Here is a 20439-nt window from a genome sequence, read left to right on the forward strand (position 1 = left end):
ACACACAAAGGAGAGAGAAAGCAGCAAAACAAGAGTAAAGACTCCTGCTTCGAACTTGATGATAAGAATTAATTGCAGAGTAAATTTCACGCATCTAAGCTTTGTAAAACTTAGTTTTACAGATGTTGTACTGAGTGAAAAACGCAGAGAATAAAGACGAACCGCTTTCACGTTCCTCAAAACGCGTGAGTCCGATCGATGTCTAATGCAACAAAAATTGAATTCACTGAAAGCAGTCATCACTTCACTTTTCTTTCATTTTCATCAGAAGCCCGCTGTTCTCATTTTCTTGTTACTGACTAACAGCAGCAGAATCAAATATCAATCAAGTATCAAGCATCAATCTTGAGTAAGCATCTGTTTTTAAAACACCCTTACATCCACAAATTACTTTCCGAATCAACTATGCAGTCTGCTTCCCTGGTAAAACTTAAAAGGAAATAACAAAGGAGACAGCCTATTATTGTTGTGTTACTGTTGCTGATGACGTACGTTGGTACAAAGAAAGAGACTGGTATGAAGTATTTGCCAACTTGTTCGTCATTCTTCTTGATCTGAAGTTTCACATTCTTATTCTTGTTAGAAATAAAGTCTGAGAACAAGCTGCATTTCATGGATTTGGAACAAATAGATTCTCCCAACGAGGGATTTTCTTTAAAGAATACGGAATATTTCTATTCTCTGTGTCTACATTTGAGCTCCCAAAGCACTTTGCATTGGCATGAGGAAAGAAAATAAACAGTTCATGAATTAATAAAGAACAGCTGGCAAGGTGGCAACAATGGTTCTGTGTTTTTTGGGGGGGATTGTTGTTAGGTAGATTGTCTTTTTCCAGTGGAAAGAGGCCCAATGATTTTAAGAGGAACGAGGCAATGTGCCGGGAAAATCTCTGCCAGCTCCAGTTGCCTTTGCCTTCTAATTTAAATATGTCCAAACCAGACAACAAAGGACAGAGAGACGATGAAGGGATGGCTCAAGAGAAAAAAAATGAGAACGTCAAAGAGGCAAAGAGAGAAAATGGAAAATTCCAAGTGAGAAAGGAGTGAAGGAAAAAGACAGAGAGAAGAGTAAAGAAATGGTACCGTACTCAGACATTTCAACACAGAAGAAAAAAGAAAGAAAAACACAGACAAATACACAACACTTATGAAGCTTGATGATATACTTATGTAACTGACCTTGGTGTGTCAGAGCCTCCTTTGCCCATGGCCACGTTGCTGCTCCTGCCAGTTCTTCACGCACTGAGTTGCTGGCAAAGAAAACATTGAGTGTGTCCGTGCCGCTTAGGTTTAATTCCTCCTTTAGCTCTTTCACACTCATGTAAGCCCTGCAGAAATGAAAACAGAGGCATTTTGAGGTCGATATGCACATATTTAGTTGACTTAACAGCATTATAGAACCTTAATGTTGAAGTAATGAGACTGTCCTCTCAAAAACATGTCCTGGCGTTTGTTCATGCGTTCATGTTCTAGTAGTCTGAGGCAACCAGCAAAATGGCCCTATACCTTCATGGTCAACCCACACAAGTGCTCACTTACGCTACATATCATTGGCCCTGTTTGTCATCTGTTTTTTTGAACCCGTTAAAGCTTATCATTTCAGATAGAAAGTGTTAAGATTGGCTGCATCTAAATATTACAGCGTAGAGAGGCTGTTTTTAGCCCAGATAATTAAATGTTTTTAGTTTTTGTGTTAACCCAGGACAAAAACATCTTTACAGAGGCTCGTGACAATAAAGCCAACCGTGTTTATTCAACAAAATGTGAGAGTGTTCTCAGAAGCATGCAGGAATCATTCCTGCTCGAGGCAAAGCAAATCAGTCTCCAGAGAACAGGTTTAATGACTTGTGCTGTATACTCAGTGCAGGACAAATCGATAGTTTGCTTCAATCCGTCAACATCCATGTCTTTCCTTGAATGTGACTTTGAGTCATAATTGTTTGAGTTGGTCAGGTTACTTCACACTGCTGCACCCCCCCCCCCCCCCTCTCCCCCCCCCCCCGCCTACACACAGCCCACCGTTCCCACATCTTTCTCTTTGTGTCAGTGATAAATTACCCCAGAAGAACTTTGATGTTTGAGGCAGAATTTGTTTTTCCTCGACGGGGTGATGTCACATGTCATTTTTCTCCTTTGCTTTCATAGCTGGAAAGCTTTTGCACCTATCACCAGAAGGCCCCTCTGGGTTTGGGAGCAGTGCAGCGGGTCTCACCAACTGCCCAATGCCCTGAGCAACAGACGGCTCAGCCCCCCCCCACCCCCCCACCCCCCCGAGTCTCCCATGCTTTCCGGGGGTTCGTGACCACTTGATGAAAAAAAAAAGCTATTTGGCTGAGTGGACCAAGAGCACCGCTAGGTATGATTGCTTCACATTCATAAAATGCATTCTGGTAAATGTATGAATCATCTTTTTGTTAGGTGTTGTTTTCTTTTATCTTGCACGGACAAAGCATTGGACTGGAAAGTCTTGTTTGATTATCATAACGTAATGGATTATTGTATCATGTGGTATTCTTCACATTAACTCTGAGGTTAATGTGATCGTTTTCAGATGTGGGGATAACTTTGCTCAAATAACAAAGCCATAACTTCATTTTTTACTCAGTCAGGTGTGTTTGGATGCTGAGTTTTCTGTTGTTTTCGAAAAACAAAGTCGGGGGTTTATGTCAGGGATTATGCTCCGCTGAAGGGCTAAGTTTAATAGAATTATCTAATTATGCTAAAACCTAAAAAGGTTTTAAAAGGTGCATGTTGTTGGTTTTTTTTCCAGAAATATTGTTTATGTTGTTCATTAAAAATGCTCATCAGCTTTGGCACAGTGCTGCTTACATTGTTCTAACAGCCTGAGGGATAGACAGGTTTGCTCGTTAAAATATTAAAAAATAGGTAGATGGAAGAAGAAAGCAGATTGTACACTTCTGTCAGTGTACAATTATGTTAGGCTCTTTACCTCCAAACTGATCCAAAGACATTTCTCAGCAGCCAGGAGTCCTGCCTGTGGGCAATCCTCCCCCGAATGCTATCCCTCCCTTGGTGCCTGTGTTGTACAGTAAATAAGATTGTGTTTTCTCAGGCACTCCGCCCGAATAAATAAGGTATTAGATTTAAGATACTTAAGGGGAAAACCTTCCTCTCTCTACATTACTGAAGCAGAGTTCAGCTGAGGCTGTGTGCAGAATCCATCACCATATGCAGCACAATTACAAATGACAGAAATCGACCGCTAAAGAGTTGACTCCTCAACTTTTGAGACTGAGAGGATGCCTCAAAGGAAGAATACAGCCAAAGTAGCACAAAAATAAATGGGACCACATGATTGAAGTGAAAACCCTTGTTATGAATTAACAGAATGTGCAGTCAAGTCAAACACCGTGTGAATCAACAGCAGAGTCAGCACTAGCACGGTCGCTATGTAAAGCTATAGATGTGCGTCCATTCTAAATATTACTGTTGACGACTGATTCAATTTGAAACCTCAGGAATCAGGAGGCAGACTTAAAATGTCCCGCAGTCTACAGTCAGATATTCTGACACGTCACACACTTTACCGTGCACTTCACTAGAATCTCAAACATGTGGGAATAAGTAAGTGAAAAGCCCCGGTGATCCAAACACTTGCTCTGGTTTTGATGGGTGCATTGGGAGAGATGGCTTCGCTCATAGATAATCTATCAAAAGCCACATTTACAATTTGAGCTCAGAAGACTTTGGTTTATTTCCTGGTGTCTGGAAGTGATCAACTTAAACCGAGAAGCCGACTTCTGTCAACCTCTGGCTGAAACCGGCTATCGCACACCAAACTAATAAATACATTTTTATACTGACATTTTACTTGTGGTGTGGTGGTTAGCACCATCACCTCACGGGGTTCCTGGATGGAGATAAGATGAGGGGGCCTTGACTGAACAGGGAGCGTAACATACATTTCCCCTGTGAATTTAACACCTTGGTATACAAAACACAGTGCGTGAGCAACACCAACCCACCCCACCCCCCCCCCCCCCCCCCAGCATTGCACAAGGCTGGAACAGAAGTGCTCTTTCAGGCTTTGCACACAAGTACACTGTCCAGGTATACAACCCTGGATGTACAGTATAATGAGCATAAATGTAATGAACATGATGTCCCCAACAACTCCGTCACTCTCTCTGCTCATGCCTTTCCCTCTCCACCTTCATTTTCTCCCTACCCGCTTTTTTTTGTCTTGTCTTGCCAGAGTACTCCAGTGTACCTGGCCATAGCTGTAGAACTGGCTCGCAACAAACAAATTTGTGTCGTGACAGCAGCTGGCTTTCAAAACCTCTGGCCTTGTACTGGCCAGCAGCAGCTGCATAGGGTCCCACGTTCAGAATAGCCGGCCAGGAGCTGAGGGACAGGAGAGGGTGGAAGGGAGATATCAAAAAACCCAGATCCAAAACATAAAAATGCTTCAGTGCTCCACAAATGCCAGCGAAATGTCATCTTCACATTAATTCTCCTTCTGCCTGAGAAAGTTTGATTCGTGATCCAGGAACACAGATGCACACGTGCATGCGACATGCGCGCGCACACACACAACAAGCTCGGGGTCAGAACCTTTCAAGAGACCTACAGTACTGTTAGCCCACAGAGCCCAGTTTTTATGACACACCAGTTTCCTGTGTATTAGCCCTTGATGTTGTTTTTAGTGGAGGGTCAGGAGCTTATAGACAGGGACTCAGGCAAGATTTACTGCTGGGGTTTCGCTGCTCCAGTGAAGGGCACACATACTGTGACTTTTTGAGTTTTGCTCTCGGTGTCTGAACAGCAGAAGCTTTGTTTCAGAAAGTGTCTCGAGCAAAGCCGCCTGATATGCAGAATGGTGGTTTCAAAAAGCCTCTTGACACCTTACACTGATCACACTGAAAACACATTCCCATCATTACCAAAAAGGAAAGTGTGGTAGATGTTTTTTCAATGTCTTCTTTGGAAAAGTCTTTTGCTAAATTAAACCTAGAAAAAAAAATCTAAGAACATTTCATAACAACGGAGCACAGCGCTGTCCAACCTGTCCATCGGTCCAACCTTTTTCATCAGTGTCCACCTCCTCCGCAGGGTAGAGAACTCAAGCCGAGACAGGGAACATCTGAATACCAACTACAAACCACATTTTTTCCTCTCTGTCCCCCTGTTTCTATCCCACCGAGCTCATGACAGGACAACATAATTCAACATTTACTTAGGACACACCTGAAGGACTTCCTGCATATGGCCACGCTACGAGACCACACACCAGCAAGCTCTGCCTAACTTTACGCGACGTCTTCCAGGAGAAGTAAAGTAAGCACTTTGTTATTTTCCAGCGTCAGCCTGTTTTACATTCGCACAGCTGCAGAAATTTACACCTGGGAGCTGGACAGTGCAGCCACAGTCTCCCCTTCTCATCTGCTGTGGGAGCTGTCCGGCTCAACTTGTCTTCATACGTTGGCCGCTTAAAATGTTGAGAAAGAAGTGAGTCGCTCGAGGGCGCGTTGCATTTTTTCAATCTTTTTTTTTTTTTTTTTTTTATGCAGGGAAAGTCAAGAGACTCCGTGAAACCAAGGCATAACTTCCTACTCAAAAGCCAGACGACTGATATCAACAGAGCACAAAGCTAAAAGCGGCCGAGGCATCTTTTAGGAGAGGAAGCGTCACAGACGGCTGGAAAAGCGTCAGATTTTGGAGCTCCAAAGTGTGACAAACGACACAAACGCCTAACTGGACTCATATTTCTCATGTTAAATAAACCTTTCTGCCATGTTTGTAACGTCTCACCAATTTTGTCCACCTTTTCTCATCGTGCAAAGAAAATGCAAACGACAACGGTTCGAAGAAAAATGTGATGATGTGAACAGAAAAAGAAAAAAAAGGAAGAAAAAACTTTGCAGAAAGGTTTGTTTATCTGAAAGAACCGGCTTCTACCGGAGCTGTAGCTACCTCTGAGAATAGTGAGGTCATGCTCCCTGTATTCACGCTGGGAATACAATATATCCTATTACATTAGTGAAAAGAAAAAAAGAGAAATTACTCACGTCAACACTAAAAACAATAATCACCTAAATCTAATGCTGTCAGTGGAGAGAGGACGCTGACAAAATATTTCAATCTTTGTATTGGGAATAAATTATAGAGGAAATCAATTTATCAGTTTTTTGGACTCCAAACAAAAATGTGATCGTTCCAGAAGACTTTTAGAAACGGCCTTTGTTTTCACAAACATTCATCTGGCAGGATACGTTGAGGGGATAACAACTTGTTTGTTTCAGCCTAAAGACCACAGAAATATGCAGTGAAACATTGAGATGAATTTTTCATTTAGATCCAGTCTTACAATATATAATCAGAGTATATTATGGGAAAAAACGCTTTTAGAATGCATTAATTTACCTTTGTGTTAAATTTATGTCATTTTTAAAATGTGTGACTCACATGTCCTGTTTCCTAATTGTGTGGTGTAAGGCCTGGGGTTGCAATTTGCATTGAGGACTTGAATTAAGGTCCTTAAAAACCTGGGCCGACGACCTCATGCCGAGACTTCATGTAAGCCATTTGGAACTCTGCATGGGTCTGTCTGTTAGGCCAAAAGGAAGGCAGCGGGCTGCCGCTCGACTTGTTTAGTTAAAACAAGTGTATACTTTGGCCCCATAACCCACCGTCCCCACTTCATAGAGCTCTCTAAAACCGCTGGAGAAAGTGAGTACAAATTTGCACATGTAGCCTAACTTAGCTTAACTATTCATTACGCAGCCGTGGTGAAGAAATGCAGCCTGACAACGCAGATTGGGACAAATACACCCAAGAATTCTTCTCTGTGGAAAAATGAGTTGTCCTTACTGGCTTTACTTATTCTTTAGTTTTTTCACTAGGCAGCTGCAGATGAACCCAAACATCCTCACCAGTGTTCAACGACCTCACCTGTCAGGAGATTCAGGATCGAAGCAGGTCTTGAGGACATCTGTGACTTCCGGATCACAGCAATCTCCATCATCGTAGTCGTAGTGTATGCTGTTACACTCCATGTTACAGACCCCGTCCTGTCTCTTCCAGTTGTAGCAGGGCCCCAGCCTGAGGCAGTCCCCTCCATCATGGCCCGTCCTTGGGTGGTCGCACTCTGGGTCACACTGGCGGTTCCCAATCTTGCCAATGCGACAGTTGCTGAGGATGAACCTCTGTCGGAGGCTGGAGTTTTTGACATTGTAGACACTGAGATCCAGGGTGATGTTGTAAGGCCGGAAGGCCTCATTAAGAACTTCGTGCTGGAGCTGGATCTGGGACGGCGTCACCGTGGGGTTTCCACCATCATCGTTGGCGAGGTTGACGATCCGGTAGCGAACTCTCTTGGGGAAACGGAGCTGCCAATTATTGTTGTAGCCCAGGATTATGTCTGTGTTATCACAGGGTGTCAGGCCACAGGGTGGCGGCAGGAAAGAGGAGACAAGTTCTTGATCGGGTACAGGAGTGGTGATGACGGTCGGATGGCGTCCAAATTTATATGGGGTCCATAGCCGTTCCACCTTAAAGACAGAGGCAGTGTTTCAGACAATGTCAGTCCACTTCCAGTGTCACATTACGTTTTCACAATTCAAATATAATCTACCAAATTCATATATTTTCTTGCATGATAACTGCTAAAGAAATGAAATCAAGCCATTTACATTGGTGAAATCAGCCCACATCGCCAGGACTGGCTTGCTCATGTCAGTTTTAAGCGGTTGTTGCAATAGGTCCTCGTGGGAACGGGCAGAGGCCCACAAGACCACACCTCCAATGTGGCCCCTGAAGCCTTGTCCTTGATCTGACTGTTTGCTGCCAAGGAACAACGTTCTGCAGGTCTTCATGAAGGGGCTGTAGAGATTCCCAGACTGGAGAGTACTTTCTGCCACCTGAGACACAAGAAGATTGGAAACAGTAACTGAAGATGTGCATAAACTTCTCTTCATTGCAGTGTGTTATGAATGTGAATGGGGATGAATGGTTTGATCCTTTTTATTAGGAAAAACATGATAGGATAAAGCCAGATTTTTGGAAACTTTCCATCAGGGTATATGTAATTAAGTTGTACTTTGCATGCTGTGCAGGCAGGAGAAAGTGCAAAAAAAGCAACAATTATTCAGAAAAATGTTAATGAATCAGATGAGTTTTTGAATGCTTGACTGAAAACATATCATTCTCAAAGTCATAAACAGATAGAGAGAACACAAGTAAAGACAAAATGATCATACTTGGTCAGTTATTTTGATTAGCATTATACTACCACCACTGTGTTTCACAGATGGGAGATGGATCTTATTCCAACATTATTCCAACAAACTTATTGCTTATCCACAGGATATTTAATAAACCGTAAATGGGGAGCAAAGATCTTTTTCGAGAGCAGTGGCTTTCTACTACAGCCCTGCCATTTACTGCGTTCAACTGACAGTAGGCTCACGAACACTTACAATAGCCAACGTAAGAGAGGCCTTTAGATGCTCAGAATTTACCTTGTGCTCTATTGTGCCCTCGTGGACTATCACACACTTGGCTCACTTTTAGTCGACCACTTCTGGGGAGGGAAACAGCGGTTTGGAATTTCCTTTATTTCTACACAATCTGTCAGACTGTGGACAGACGGGGCCCAAACTCTTTTGAGATGGTTTTGTAACATTTTCCTGTTTGGGCAACTTCAGGTACACAGAGATCTACTTTGTTCATGCTATGAAACACTTCCACGGCCATGTTGTAGAGATCACTCTTTGATAGACGCCTGTTCCGTGCTGGGAGATGAATCGATTTTTTGCAATCAATCGAATTTGTAGTTCAAAATCAGTTGCCTTAAAGGAAGATCAAGTTTCTCTTTAACTTCCACCACAGAAGGCAGATAAGAGGCACCTTTAATCTGCACAACATCTTCAGTTTGGTCACAGCTTTGTTCACAAATGCAAAGTTTATTTATCTCTGTAATGGTCTCCAATATAGAATGTTAACTTGAAGCATTGTAAAAAGCAAGAAGTGGAACTTTTTCTATCTCCCTAGTGAATTTGAAGGTGCACCGTGTCACTGTCAGAGATCCGTACACTTTTTGTGGTTTATTTTAGAAATATCAGGAATAAGAAAACAAAAAACTCAAAAATGCTACCAAGCTTTCCTTTAGTGGTTCTTGGAAAAGTGTCATTGCTTTAGTGTGACGATGCAGACAAACCACACACCTTAGCTCCATCAACATACAGGGTCATGTTGTGGCCATTGTAAGTGGCCATCAGGTGAGTCCAGACATTGGCTCGGTAGCGGTGGTGGCTGTAGACAGTGGTGGATTTCACAGCTCGGTCTGTCCGCAGCATGAAGTAAAACCGTGCCTCTTTGGTACCTGTTGGCTCCACAGTGCGAATGCCTACTGACCAGCCCTTCTCACTTAGTGAATGGGAGCAGCTGTCAAACACACCTGGAACACAAAGGAAATTAAATGTAAAAGTGTAAAATGTATTTTGAAAAAGAGGCATCATTTGAGATAGGAAAATTAATAAATTAATGTAAAAAAAAAAACAAGCAATCTTTCCTTGTGGATTGTACTACTGCGCTTAGGGACTGAGAGAGGGAGAGATGCACATAGGCTGATGCAGACAGAGACGGGGAGAACAGACAGAGTCAGAGAGAGAGAGGGGAAGGAGGACAGAGGTATTTCACTAAGCCAAGGCAAAGCCCTCATGTTTCCATCTGCCTTTGCAACAGACACACACAGACCCACATATGCTCCCCAGATGTCAAACACTGGGACAGAAAAGGGTCAGGGAACCCCTTCACCCTCCCCAGCGCTGTATGTTTGCGTGCATGGGTATATCCTCACACATGTCTGTGTGTATGGGAAGTGGGAAATTGTAGCAAAATAGGCCCATGGAGGTGTGCCAGATTCTTGGTTATGGCTTAAATTCAGTCAAAGAAGCCAGCGGTTGGGGGGGCTATAGATTTGTGAAAGGATTTGTTTATACTGTATGAAGCTACTGTACAGCAAATGTAATCATACAAACAGATCATCATTAGTCTGTGTTTGAGAAACAAATTCAATGTCACGGAAGAGTCACTTATAACACTGCATTGCCAGACTTGTAGGTCATTTCTTTGAAAAAGTCCACAAAATCGCTGTAGAGTGTACATTACGGAGTGGATACATTATTTAATGAAACACAACAGGAAGAGGGTGTTGTTTTTCATGGTTCGTGCAACACCAGAGGAGAGCATTTTGTTTGCGATGCAAAACAACAAAGTTTATGGCAAATGTGGTCTTAATTTTGTGAGACATTTGCACTACCACACATTAGCATGATTATTGTACTGAATCAAATTAGATGCTGATGTTTTAAAGCTGTATTTATGTTGGATGCCAGCCACCCAGTACTGGGGAACATGTTAGCAAACCATTGACTATTTACACGTTTTGCAGCTTGGCATCATGTTTATAGCAAATCCAGCATTCACTCTCCTCCAACTCTGCAGGGAAATCTTTGGTTCTTTAGCTGCTAAATGCTCTGCTCTGTTCTCCAGCTTGATCCTAACACAGTCTGTCTGCTGTTTGCTGGGCCATTAGCACTCAGCACCAGATCTTTGCTGAAAAGAATTCCTTCTGAAACAACACTTGAAAAATGTCAGAATACAATTTCTTGACAAATAAGAAGGGAAAATGTAAATATAAATATTAGTACTATTCATTTTAACATGTGCGTTATAGTGCCACATTGAATGTCTCTTCCAACGGGTTTCTCACCCCCATCTATGATGTACTCCGAATGTCTGTAGTGGAACGCAGTGCAAGGAGACAGTTTTTCTTTACAAAAACAACAGATCACAGTTTTTCTCTTATCTTTAGTGCAAACTACTTTTTTTTTTCAAACAAGCTGGTGTTTGCGATTGCTCTCTGCAACGTCGACTGGTGTTTCCAAATACCAACCGGTATTTATGAACGGCGATAAAAAAAAAATCTACCTGACCTGCAGTCAGAGCTCTCTCCTCTCAGAGAAGCAGAGAGGAATTTTCGCGGGGCAGCCAATCAGCAGGCAGGATACACTACGCAGCCACTGTACGCACAGCGGAGCAACCCGGACATTGTTCGGTTGAGCTAATAGTGACAAAATAAACAACGGTCTGATTTGATCGTGAAAAATCAACAAAAAAAAATCTACAATATGACCATGCAATTTTTGGTTTGAGTTGCTTGATGGGTAGCTAGTACCCACCTAATGCGGGTACTAGCTACCCATCAATACATAACATAGACCAAACTGGAAAAAAAAAAAGAAAAATGGAATTCTCTCTTTAATATGCAGAGCCGAACTTTATCTGCAATGTTTGTGATGCACTGGACAGAGCTGTCGATATTAAAACATTTCAGAAGAGAAAAATAAGAAGAACGCTGAGATAATTTTCTCCCTCTGCTGCTTCAACTTCACTTCTTTGTTGTAAATTTGACATTTATCTTGGTAACCCTGGTTTTTTTAAACATGGCAGTTACAACAATTTAGTTGATGGCTGGGCTCCAGAGCTCTGCCCCTTGCCCCTGACATTAAGTGGTTCCTTGGCCTGGACCAGAGAAACGTTGGTGCTGCTTTAGCACCAGTTTTTTCTGTGCTGTAGTCCAGTGTTGACTCCCAACCATCACTGGACCAATTTTAATTGGAAAAACTTCAGATAACAGCTCACAGTGTAGCCAGAAATGTTTGGCAAAATGCAGTCAAATAACAACAGTCAAGCATCCAAAATGTTTAAGCAAGCTGTCACAACATCTGATTTTCACTTCTATCGTGGCTAGAAGTATTTACTGTAACGGTGTTATCATGCAACCAATCGAAAACTTTCAAATACATATATACTGCTATCAGACTTACTCATATTATACAGTAAGTATACTTTTCGAAACATAATCGATATTGCCCTTCTTTAATATTGCGATTATCGTCAATATATGGCGACACTTCTTTTTTTTTTTACCCCTTGTCCTGTCCAGCATTATGGCAGCAGAATTGTAATCTGAATACCATTTATGCTAAACACATTTGCTATGCCAAGGGAAGCTTTATGAATGTAAAGCTCCCTTTGATGCCCATCAACTCCTCATTTTTATTTATTTATTTTTGTTACAATATTTAACATGATGTGATAGTGTGATAGTGCCGAACCGGACCGGGGGACAGAGAGAGAGGGAGAGCGAAGAAGAGAAAAAAGGAACAGAAACATGAAGAGACAGACATAAAAAACAATGAAAAATCAGACAACCAGCTGTAAAAACAAAACTGAAGACAATTCACGACTTTTGTGGGGAATCCAGCCTTAGAAGCACCAGGAGCACCTGTAAGCAGACAAGCAGAGAACAAACACACAAACAAACAAACAAAAAAGCACAAGCAGCAGCAATCACATATAATACACAGGTGACCTTAAACCAAAAGTAAATATGGCGACACTTCTGGGTTAAAGGCCCATTGTGTTGGCTGTAGTAACATCTAGTGGCATAAATATCACATAGCAGCCAACCATCGAGCTAGCCTCGGAAATTGCAGTATTTGGTATGTCCCTTCTGGGCTAGTGAATTAAGTGGAGGAGAAAAGAGGGCAACTCTCTGCACCTTTTGGATATACATTCAAAATAAACTTCTGCCAATAGAACACCCTAAATGCTACACTCTGAAATATAGAAATGTCCCCATTACACTGTTTGTACGGCTACCTGCTCTGATCTGTTTGCAACATTCTGCAGCGCATACACTAACATGGCAATGTAGTGAAATAAAGAGGACCATCAGTGACCATTAGAAGTCAAGCCGATGTCAGTGTCATGTCTAGCAGAAACAATAGGACTTTGTTTTTCACTGTATTTGTCAAATTCCTGCAAGACACTACAAAGAGAGGAGCCCATGCCACAAAATGCCTCCCTCACATAAGGAAGCAATGAGGGGGGAAAAAAAGTTGAGTAATGCAGGCGGATCTTTGATCAGAGTAAATGTGAGCGGACGTAACAGTTTGTGGTCTGCCTCACTATCTGGACAGCTGTGGTGCTGCGCCCTGGCGCATTTATCCTCTTCAATTTGTTTGATGTTGTTCTGTCAAGTGTGCAGCCGCTCAAATGCAACAGTTTTGATGTTGAAAGAAACAGCGATGTTTGTCGTCATGTGAAGAGCCTGCGAATGTGAGGCTTTCATTGGATCTGCAGCCGCTGCTCAGAATCACTGAGATCCCTCAAGCAAACTTACGAGGAGAGGGGCTGAAAGAAACACACTCTGGGAGATTTCTCGGTTAGGTAACCGCACGCCTGCCAATGTGGAGTCTGTTTCTTAAATGAAAGTAGTTTGTTTTCTTTCCCTTGAAAACAATATTATCTTGTTGGGTTTTTTTTAATCTAAGCTGCAATCACCTATATTCAGTACCTGGTTTGCTACAGAGCTGCACTTCAGTGTCACTTTTCTGTTCAATGAAAGCGCATCGCCATTGACTTTAATAAGTGTTTTTCATCTAAATCCTCATTTTCACCACAACAAAATTGGCAGGAATATAATTGAGCCACTTATTCAGTTATACTTATAGTCAATATGATTATTATTCATTTGTTCTTAGCAGCGGGGAAACCAGACCCAAAAACAGGTGTTAAGTTGGGGTAGGGTGGGGCTGTCCCTCTAAGGTGCAATCTTTGTTGTTTTGTCTTTCGTTTGGTGATTTGATTTGATGATTACTTTATCTCCTTTATTCAGATGGTAAGGTCCCAGTGAGGTACAAGATTGCTTCTTCTGGGGAGTCCTGGTCAAGATTATTGCACTTCCACTCTTTGGGACTGTAATTATTAGATGAAAAACACCAGTCGTTGCCATTTTGTCAGTCACAAGTGGAAAATGGAAATAAACCTGGACAAATGAGACTTACTGTGAGGGGAAAACACACACACACAAAATGTCAGTCCTAAGGTATGCATAGCCTCCTATTTACTTTCTTGCGCTGACACATTTTGGCACACAAGGCTCCGTCAGAGAGCCAAATCAATGCTAATCTTCTCCTCCTCTTATAGAAAATAAGTAATCATTTCGGGATGTGCGGGGGTGGGGGTATTAACTTGTGCAACCACATCGAAATGGGTTTTCAGAGCGTAACAATGTGTAAGTTTCAAACTGTCATCTTAGCAGAGTATTTTTTATTTTTTTAAAGATACGACCGACTTTGAAATGGTTACACTGCTTCTATATTACCTCAATCCCAGTCTGGCATCATGCAGTTACTGGCCAACCATTACATAACACAGCACTACCAATAAATCTGTTATCATGCAAATATAAGCCAGGGTATCGGCCCCAGTTGATTCATTTATTGGTCTAACTCTTCTTGAAAGTGGATCTGTCTTACGTTTGATATACTATTTGATGTGTCATCACTTTCAAACTAAAAGTCCAAATGAATCTGTAACACAAAACTGAGATGCAAAAACATGCTTGGCAACTTCTGACATATTAAATGCTTCTCGGTCAAATATAGTGCATCATTTCATTATCTCAGCCATACATCACCATTTCTTGAGCAAACAGCGTGAAACACTGCTTGATCTTTGCCTCTGAGGCCATTGTGTACCTGGGAAGTTCAGACCCCAAAGTTTCATGCATCAGATTCAACATGTATTTTCTTCTTTTTTTTATCTCAGTGCAAGTCATTGAACACAAGGCTGGAGAGCGTGCTGCCGTGAAGATACTACTTCTCATCTGCATAACTCCTAAAGGAGCAAAAGAGATACATGATCCAGCAGTGCTTAAGATTCAGTAATGACCAGTTTACACCCACCTGCTATGACCGCAGGGTTGCTCTGCCCGCCTTCTGGCTTCACCCACAGCTCCAGGCTGAACCGAGCCCTCGGCAGCTCTTCTCCGTCGGACAGTTTCACCTTAAGCTGCTCTCGACGCCCGTTGAAGTAGAGGGCGGTCATCCAGGAGGGTGGCACTCTTGGCACGGGGCTTCCCCAGCTGTCAACGGGCAAGCTCGCGGGCGCATCCGGCTCCTCCACCTCGCCGGAGTAGTCCTCCGCGAGGCTCTTCGGGGTCATCGTCGAGGATTGGTTATCTGCATCACCCTGTTGAAGTGTGTGGGGGGCCTGGAGCTCCCTGGAATCTGTAGAACTATCGGAGGGAACTTTCTCCCACCCGGTGTTGTCCTTCACGTCGAGGCTGCGAGCAAATCTAGAGCTAGAGTCGCGTGAGGACCGTGTGTGTCCCTCCGAAACACCGTGGCGGATGTCTTTAGGGACGAGCATCCCAGGCTGTTTGGTGGCGTCAATACCGACATGATTTGAGTCTCTCTCGTGATTGTTATAGTTTTCCTCATAAAACCGTCCGAGTAACGTAGCATGTCTACCCCCTGCTCTCACTGCCACGTCCCCGGAGTTCCCCCACCCTCCCTTATCGTTTCCAGACTGAGCGACCCTTTGCGCCCCGGTGTCAAACCTGCACTCGCCTGTACAAGCCGCAGGAGCGCTCCTGATAGAGTGCGGCGCTCTCCGGCTCGTCGCCGTTCTCGAGTGGGCCGCTGGAGGGCGCTGTTGGACCGCGGAAACGGAGCGGCGCCGCAGTCGAGACAGGAACACGCCGGAGACGGTGCAGGGTTCACCTGCTAGCCTGGAGAGCTCACGGTCTGCCCGCAGGGCCAAGGAGTGCTTGTACCGGCTGAGTGCGTCGGAGCGAACCGACTTGAGCAGCCACGTGTTTGTGATGAGGACGAGGCAAATAGTCAGTAGTCTGATCAACAACATTTTCTCGGGTTGACGAAGGTGTTTTGTTTTTTAATAAAGAAAAAAAAATATCATTGAAACCTATTTCCAGGTCAGCAGCAAGAGGTTTCACACGAGACTCTTGTTAGAATGCACGCGCACATTTCCTCAGCTATGGAACTATTTTTCAGATTGCCTTTTTAATGTCTTCGTTTATTAGACGGGGCGAGTGTGGAGGGGTGCAATCCAATATTAACCCGCTCTTGTAAACAAATTAGGAGAGCGATCAATAAACTATCAGTGCATTCCAAAGAGTTTAATTTTTTTTTTTAAAGGATGTCACATTCAAAATTTCTAACATGGACTTGTTATTCCATGTTGAGACTTTTAGATGAAGAGCCTATAGTCGGTAGGTTATTCATTCAGATTTTAAGAAGATATAATCAACTAAGTCAACTCCAAATAATTTCTTGTTGTAGCCTCAGTGTGTCTCTGCACTCATGCACTTTACCTCCCTCCCATTCATGTGCACTGCCTGCAAAATATCTGAAGCCTCTGACTCGCTGTTTCTGTTAACAGGTAAAAAACACCTTTTATTCAGTTGCCAGCCTTTCAGCTAACCCAAGAAACAAAGGCACACTGTCACTGGATTTATTCAGGCTGATTTAAAGTGCCCAAAATCACCAGCTACACACAATTATTTTATGTCTGAGGAGAAATTTGGATGCGGAGTGATGCTGATAAACATTTGCATCCTGTGTCACTCAAAACCTCCTGTTTCTATCTTTTTACCTGACCATTGTGGCATCGTTTAGCGCGTCCTGTTCCAAAATATGTCTGCAAGGTGAGTCAAGAGTAACAAACTCCAAAAGGTAAAATGAAGCGCAGTGAAAAGTGTCAGCCCTAAAATATCTACTTTAATTGCTGAACGAAAGCCGTCCAATGATTTCGGAGACGGCAGAGAAAAAAAATCCTAGTCCAATAAATCACTGTTCGGCATCTGCGCGTCAGCTCCTCTTTTTAGTCTTGTTGTGCGTCTGCGTGCGTTTCAGAGAGCGTCTCCCTGCTGCTGCTGCTGCTGCTGCTGCTGCTGCTGCTGCTGCTGCTCTGCACTGGTCCAAGCAGTATTACTAAAAATCCTCTCCCATTCACTCCTCCATCTATCCCTCTCTCACTCTTTCTCTCCTTCCCCCGAGTCCAAAGGTTTTTATCAGGGAGCCCCTGCCCGCCCTGACATCACCGGCAGGGGAAGTGTGGTGGTGGAGGTGGACGTAGGAAGGGGGGGGGGCGTCCTGCCCTTGCCTCACACTTGAATTTTACAAGGGAAATCCTCTTCTCCTCTCTTCCCCCTGCCCAGTCCAGAGCTGTCTGTGCATCCCTCTGATCCAGAGTGGAGACAGGAAAAGGGGTTGTAAAGTTTATTTATGCAGTTCTATGTCCTGACCTCATCCATCCATCATCAGCGGGGGAAGATATTATACTGAAGTCAAGGTGGCAGCGCGAAGAAAGTAAAACATATTCTCTGTTGAAAGAAGCGTTTAGCAGTGTGAGACCATGCAGATTTGATGCAGCTTATAAAAACATGAAGTTGTACAGCCTATAGTAGATCTGTGCTCCACAGAAATGCACTTATTGAAATGCTGTCGCACCTTTTCCATGTTAGTTATTACTTAAGTTCAACAACTATAAGTATATTTCACACACAGAGGGCTACATGCATGTGTATATATATATTTTATTGACACAAGTCTACTTTTAATTGATTTAAGATAAAAAATATTTAGTTCTACACCATGCCACATTGCTCGTACTGATGCGTTTTTATATGTGAGCAACCTTCTACTGTTGTTGGTCAAGGTGAAACTGCAAATCCACTTTTCTAGTTTGTTTTTTTAACATATTTTATGTGCAAAATCTCAGTTCACAAGTTCACAAATTAGCCTGTATTTAAATGAAATAAGAAATGTGTTAAAAGCTGTATTTAAGTGCAAATTATAATGTGAGACTGCTGTCAACCTGAGGTTTTGAGTGCCGCCCCTACCTTTTTCCTCTTGATCTATCTATCTCCTTCGCTCCAGTTCTGGCTCTCCACCATGGTACAAGATAGACAGACACAACATCTGTCTTGCACACCATGAAGGTTCTTCCAAACGATGTTAAATGCTTTGTGCGTAAGCTGTTTCTTGGACCCAGCCAGGACTGAAAAGGGGCTGAACGGGAAGAAGGAGCGGTGTGTGAGAGGGGAAGAAGAGGCCTGTTATATATTGATGGCACGAATAACCCCAACTATAACTGAAGTTCTGTTTGACATACAATAAAAGTGCAAAAAATGCTTTCATGAGCAAATAAAACACCATTTTATATCTACACACCTCTGTGCATACAGATAGGGTTTCTGACGGCAGGCAATTGTAGTTTTCTGACTCTTTTACACTCGTATGTGATAATAGTCTTAGGACATCCCCAGAGGGAGATGAGGAGGGGGACATTTTTGGTCAAACTGTCTTTTTTAAGAGTCTGCATATGATTTTGTGTGTTTTCATGCAAGGAAACTAATATGTTTCTCTCCAGTAGCTTGTCAGTCATTGTCACATGGTATCGGTATTAATCTGTATTAAACTTTCCTCTGAAAAAGGAGAGGCAACTAGAGATGTGACAGTGCAGACCACAGTGTCAGAAAGTCTAACTTCAGTAGTACCCGACAGAGTTTAGCTCTAATGAGTTAGGTTCAGTAACTTCATCTGTGCACGTGGCGAAGTATTTGTGGACCCTGCCCATTTGTGAGTCTCTTTGGATACAAGCATCAGCAGAATTAAAACATATACATATAGCTAGATCACATGCATGTAGAATTCTCCCTGAATATCCTAATTATACATGTTTGTGTCATTCTGATTATTATTATTTATTTATTTATTTTTGCCTCTCCCAGCCACTTCTGTGTTTTTTGCAGCTTATCACACATGGATGAATATTTTGACTCATGACACATGCTTTGCAAATGGGGAAAAATAGCTTTTGGCAACTATTTCAGACCCACTAACTCAAAAGACAGGTGGACTTAGCGTGATGTTTCCAGACGTAGCAAAGAAAAATCTATACTGATCTTGAAATGCAACGAGTCTACGTAACCACAAACCGTTTGTGTTCAAATGTTTATTCTAAAGCCTCCACATATTTGAGCTGCTGTTTTTTTTTATAATTATGAGATGCAAACAAGTTGATCTGTTCACTCATTACTCTTCCTCTATGTGCCACTTGAATGATTTACAAGATAAAACAGGCTACTTTAGGCAGCTGTTGCTCCACACCCTCTGAAATTTTGCCTCTTCTTGCCCCCTAAATCCTGCTATTTTTTTTTTGTCAGGCTGAATCTGCAAACAGGGCTGGAGGTTGGAGATGGAGATGGAGGAGGAGGCCGCTGGCAGTTATGGCAGGGGCCCCCGAAGGGGCAAAAAACAGTTCCTAAAGAGTGGGAGGCAGGAATTCCACAATCCCAGCCTGCCTGACTGAGGGATCTGCCTGCAAAACATTCAGTTTTTTCTGCTGGCCAAGAGCCCTTTTAAATCCAGCTGCAAGTGTGTTCGGAGTAAAATAGAAAAAAAAAGAAAAAAGAAAAAGAAGATGGGGGCAGCAAGGCAAGAAAAATGGAGGATGGAGGTGAAGAGAAGGAGAGCAATAGAAGGGTGTGCAGTGTTTGAATGGGCGTGCCCCACCGGGGCCTCACCCCCCACTGTAAGGGACCTCCACAGATTATCCTTCATCTGAGCTTGTCCGTCTTGACCTCAACAACCCTGAGGCCCGCTCTCTGTCTTCGTCTCCCTCTCTTTTTTTTCACACACACACACTTTTCCCACTCGCTCAAGTTTCTCCGCTCCCCCTCTCCGCTTCCTCCCCCAACTCCTCCCTCCCTGTTCCTCTTTTACCTCTCTGTCCCTCCGTAACATCCAGCACACCAACGCTGCTGACCCTCCAGCTCCACCCCATCGGCACCACCACACACATTCCCCACAAATGCTCTCTCTCACACACACACACACACACACACACAGACAAACACACACACACACACACACAACCTAGGCCCTCGTGCAAAAGAAGGGGACCCAATGGGAGAAATCCAGGCTGATGTGCAGGACAAATGGGGAGAGGAAGAAAGAAGAAATGGGGAGAAAGAAAGAGGGCAAGCTTTTCACTACGACTGGTGTTAAATAGAAAAAGGGTGGAGGGAGATGGGCTGAGAGGGGGGACAAATGCAACATGGTGTTTATACAGCGCTGCAGGTGTTTGGCTCAAAGGATTCTGAGGCAGTTGCTGAATGTGAAGAGCATTTAAGGTGCCCACATCACGAGTTAAAACCAACGTTTTTTTGCCTTTCTTTCTGTGCAAGTTGCACACTCTTATGATCTTTTTCATCTTTTTTTTAATGCCCTATCTAACTTCAAACTCTGCACTCTTAAACTTCAACTTTTAACGATTTGAAAGGCAGCTTAAAAAAAACGCAAATAAAAGTTTCCACATGCAAAGATTTGAAGAGTATGTACTTGATTCCAACTCCTCTCCTTTAAGCCTTTAGGAAAGACATTTCACACGGTGGTCTTTTTCGCTGAAAATCAAGTGACTTTTCACTTTACTGTAACTTTCCCCTTGCTCAAAACCCGATTTCACATCCTAGCTGAGCTCCATAATGATACATATAAACTTCTTCCACAAACAAAAACATGGGGAAAATCCACGTTGT

General features: G+C 43.0%; 1 protein-coding gene across 1 annotated transcript in view; it reads right to left on the reverse strand.

Moving 5' to 3' along the window:
- The window catches only part of pappa2 (pappalysin 2), a 65745-nt gene extending 49403 nt beyond the window's left edge, over positions 1–16342 (reverse strand). The window contains exons 1-5 of the mRNA XM_075483753.1: positions 14780–16342; positions 9185–9417; positions 7652–7879; positions 6912–7510; positions 1179–1327 (exon numbers count right to left, since the gene is read on the reverse strand). Of these exons, the coding sequence (XP_075339868.1) occupies positions 1179–1327; positions 6912–7510; positions 7652–7879; positions 9185–9417; positions 14780–15740 (2170 nt within the window). The 5' untranslated portion in view covers positions 15741–16342. The remainder of the gene's footprint in view (positions 1–1178; positions 1328–6911; positions 7511–7651; positions 7880–9184; positions 9418–14779) is intronic.
- Between the last annotated feature and the right edge of the window lie 4097 nt (positions 16343–20439).

The sequence above is a fragment of the Odontesthes bonariensis genome, chromosome 14 (assembly GCF_027942865.1).
Source record: "Odontesthes bonariensis isolate fOdoBon6 chromosome 14, fOdoBon6.hap1, whole genome shotgun sequence".
Taxonomy (NCBI): Eukaryota; Metazoa; Chordata; class Actinopteri; order Atheriniformes; family Atherinopsidae; genus Odontesthes; species Odontesthes bonariensis.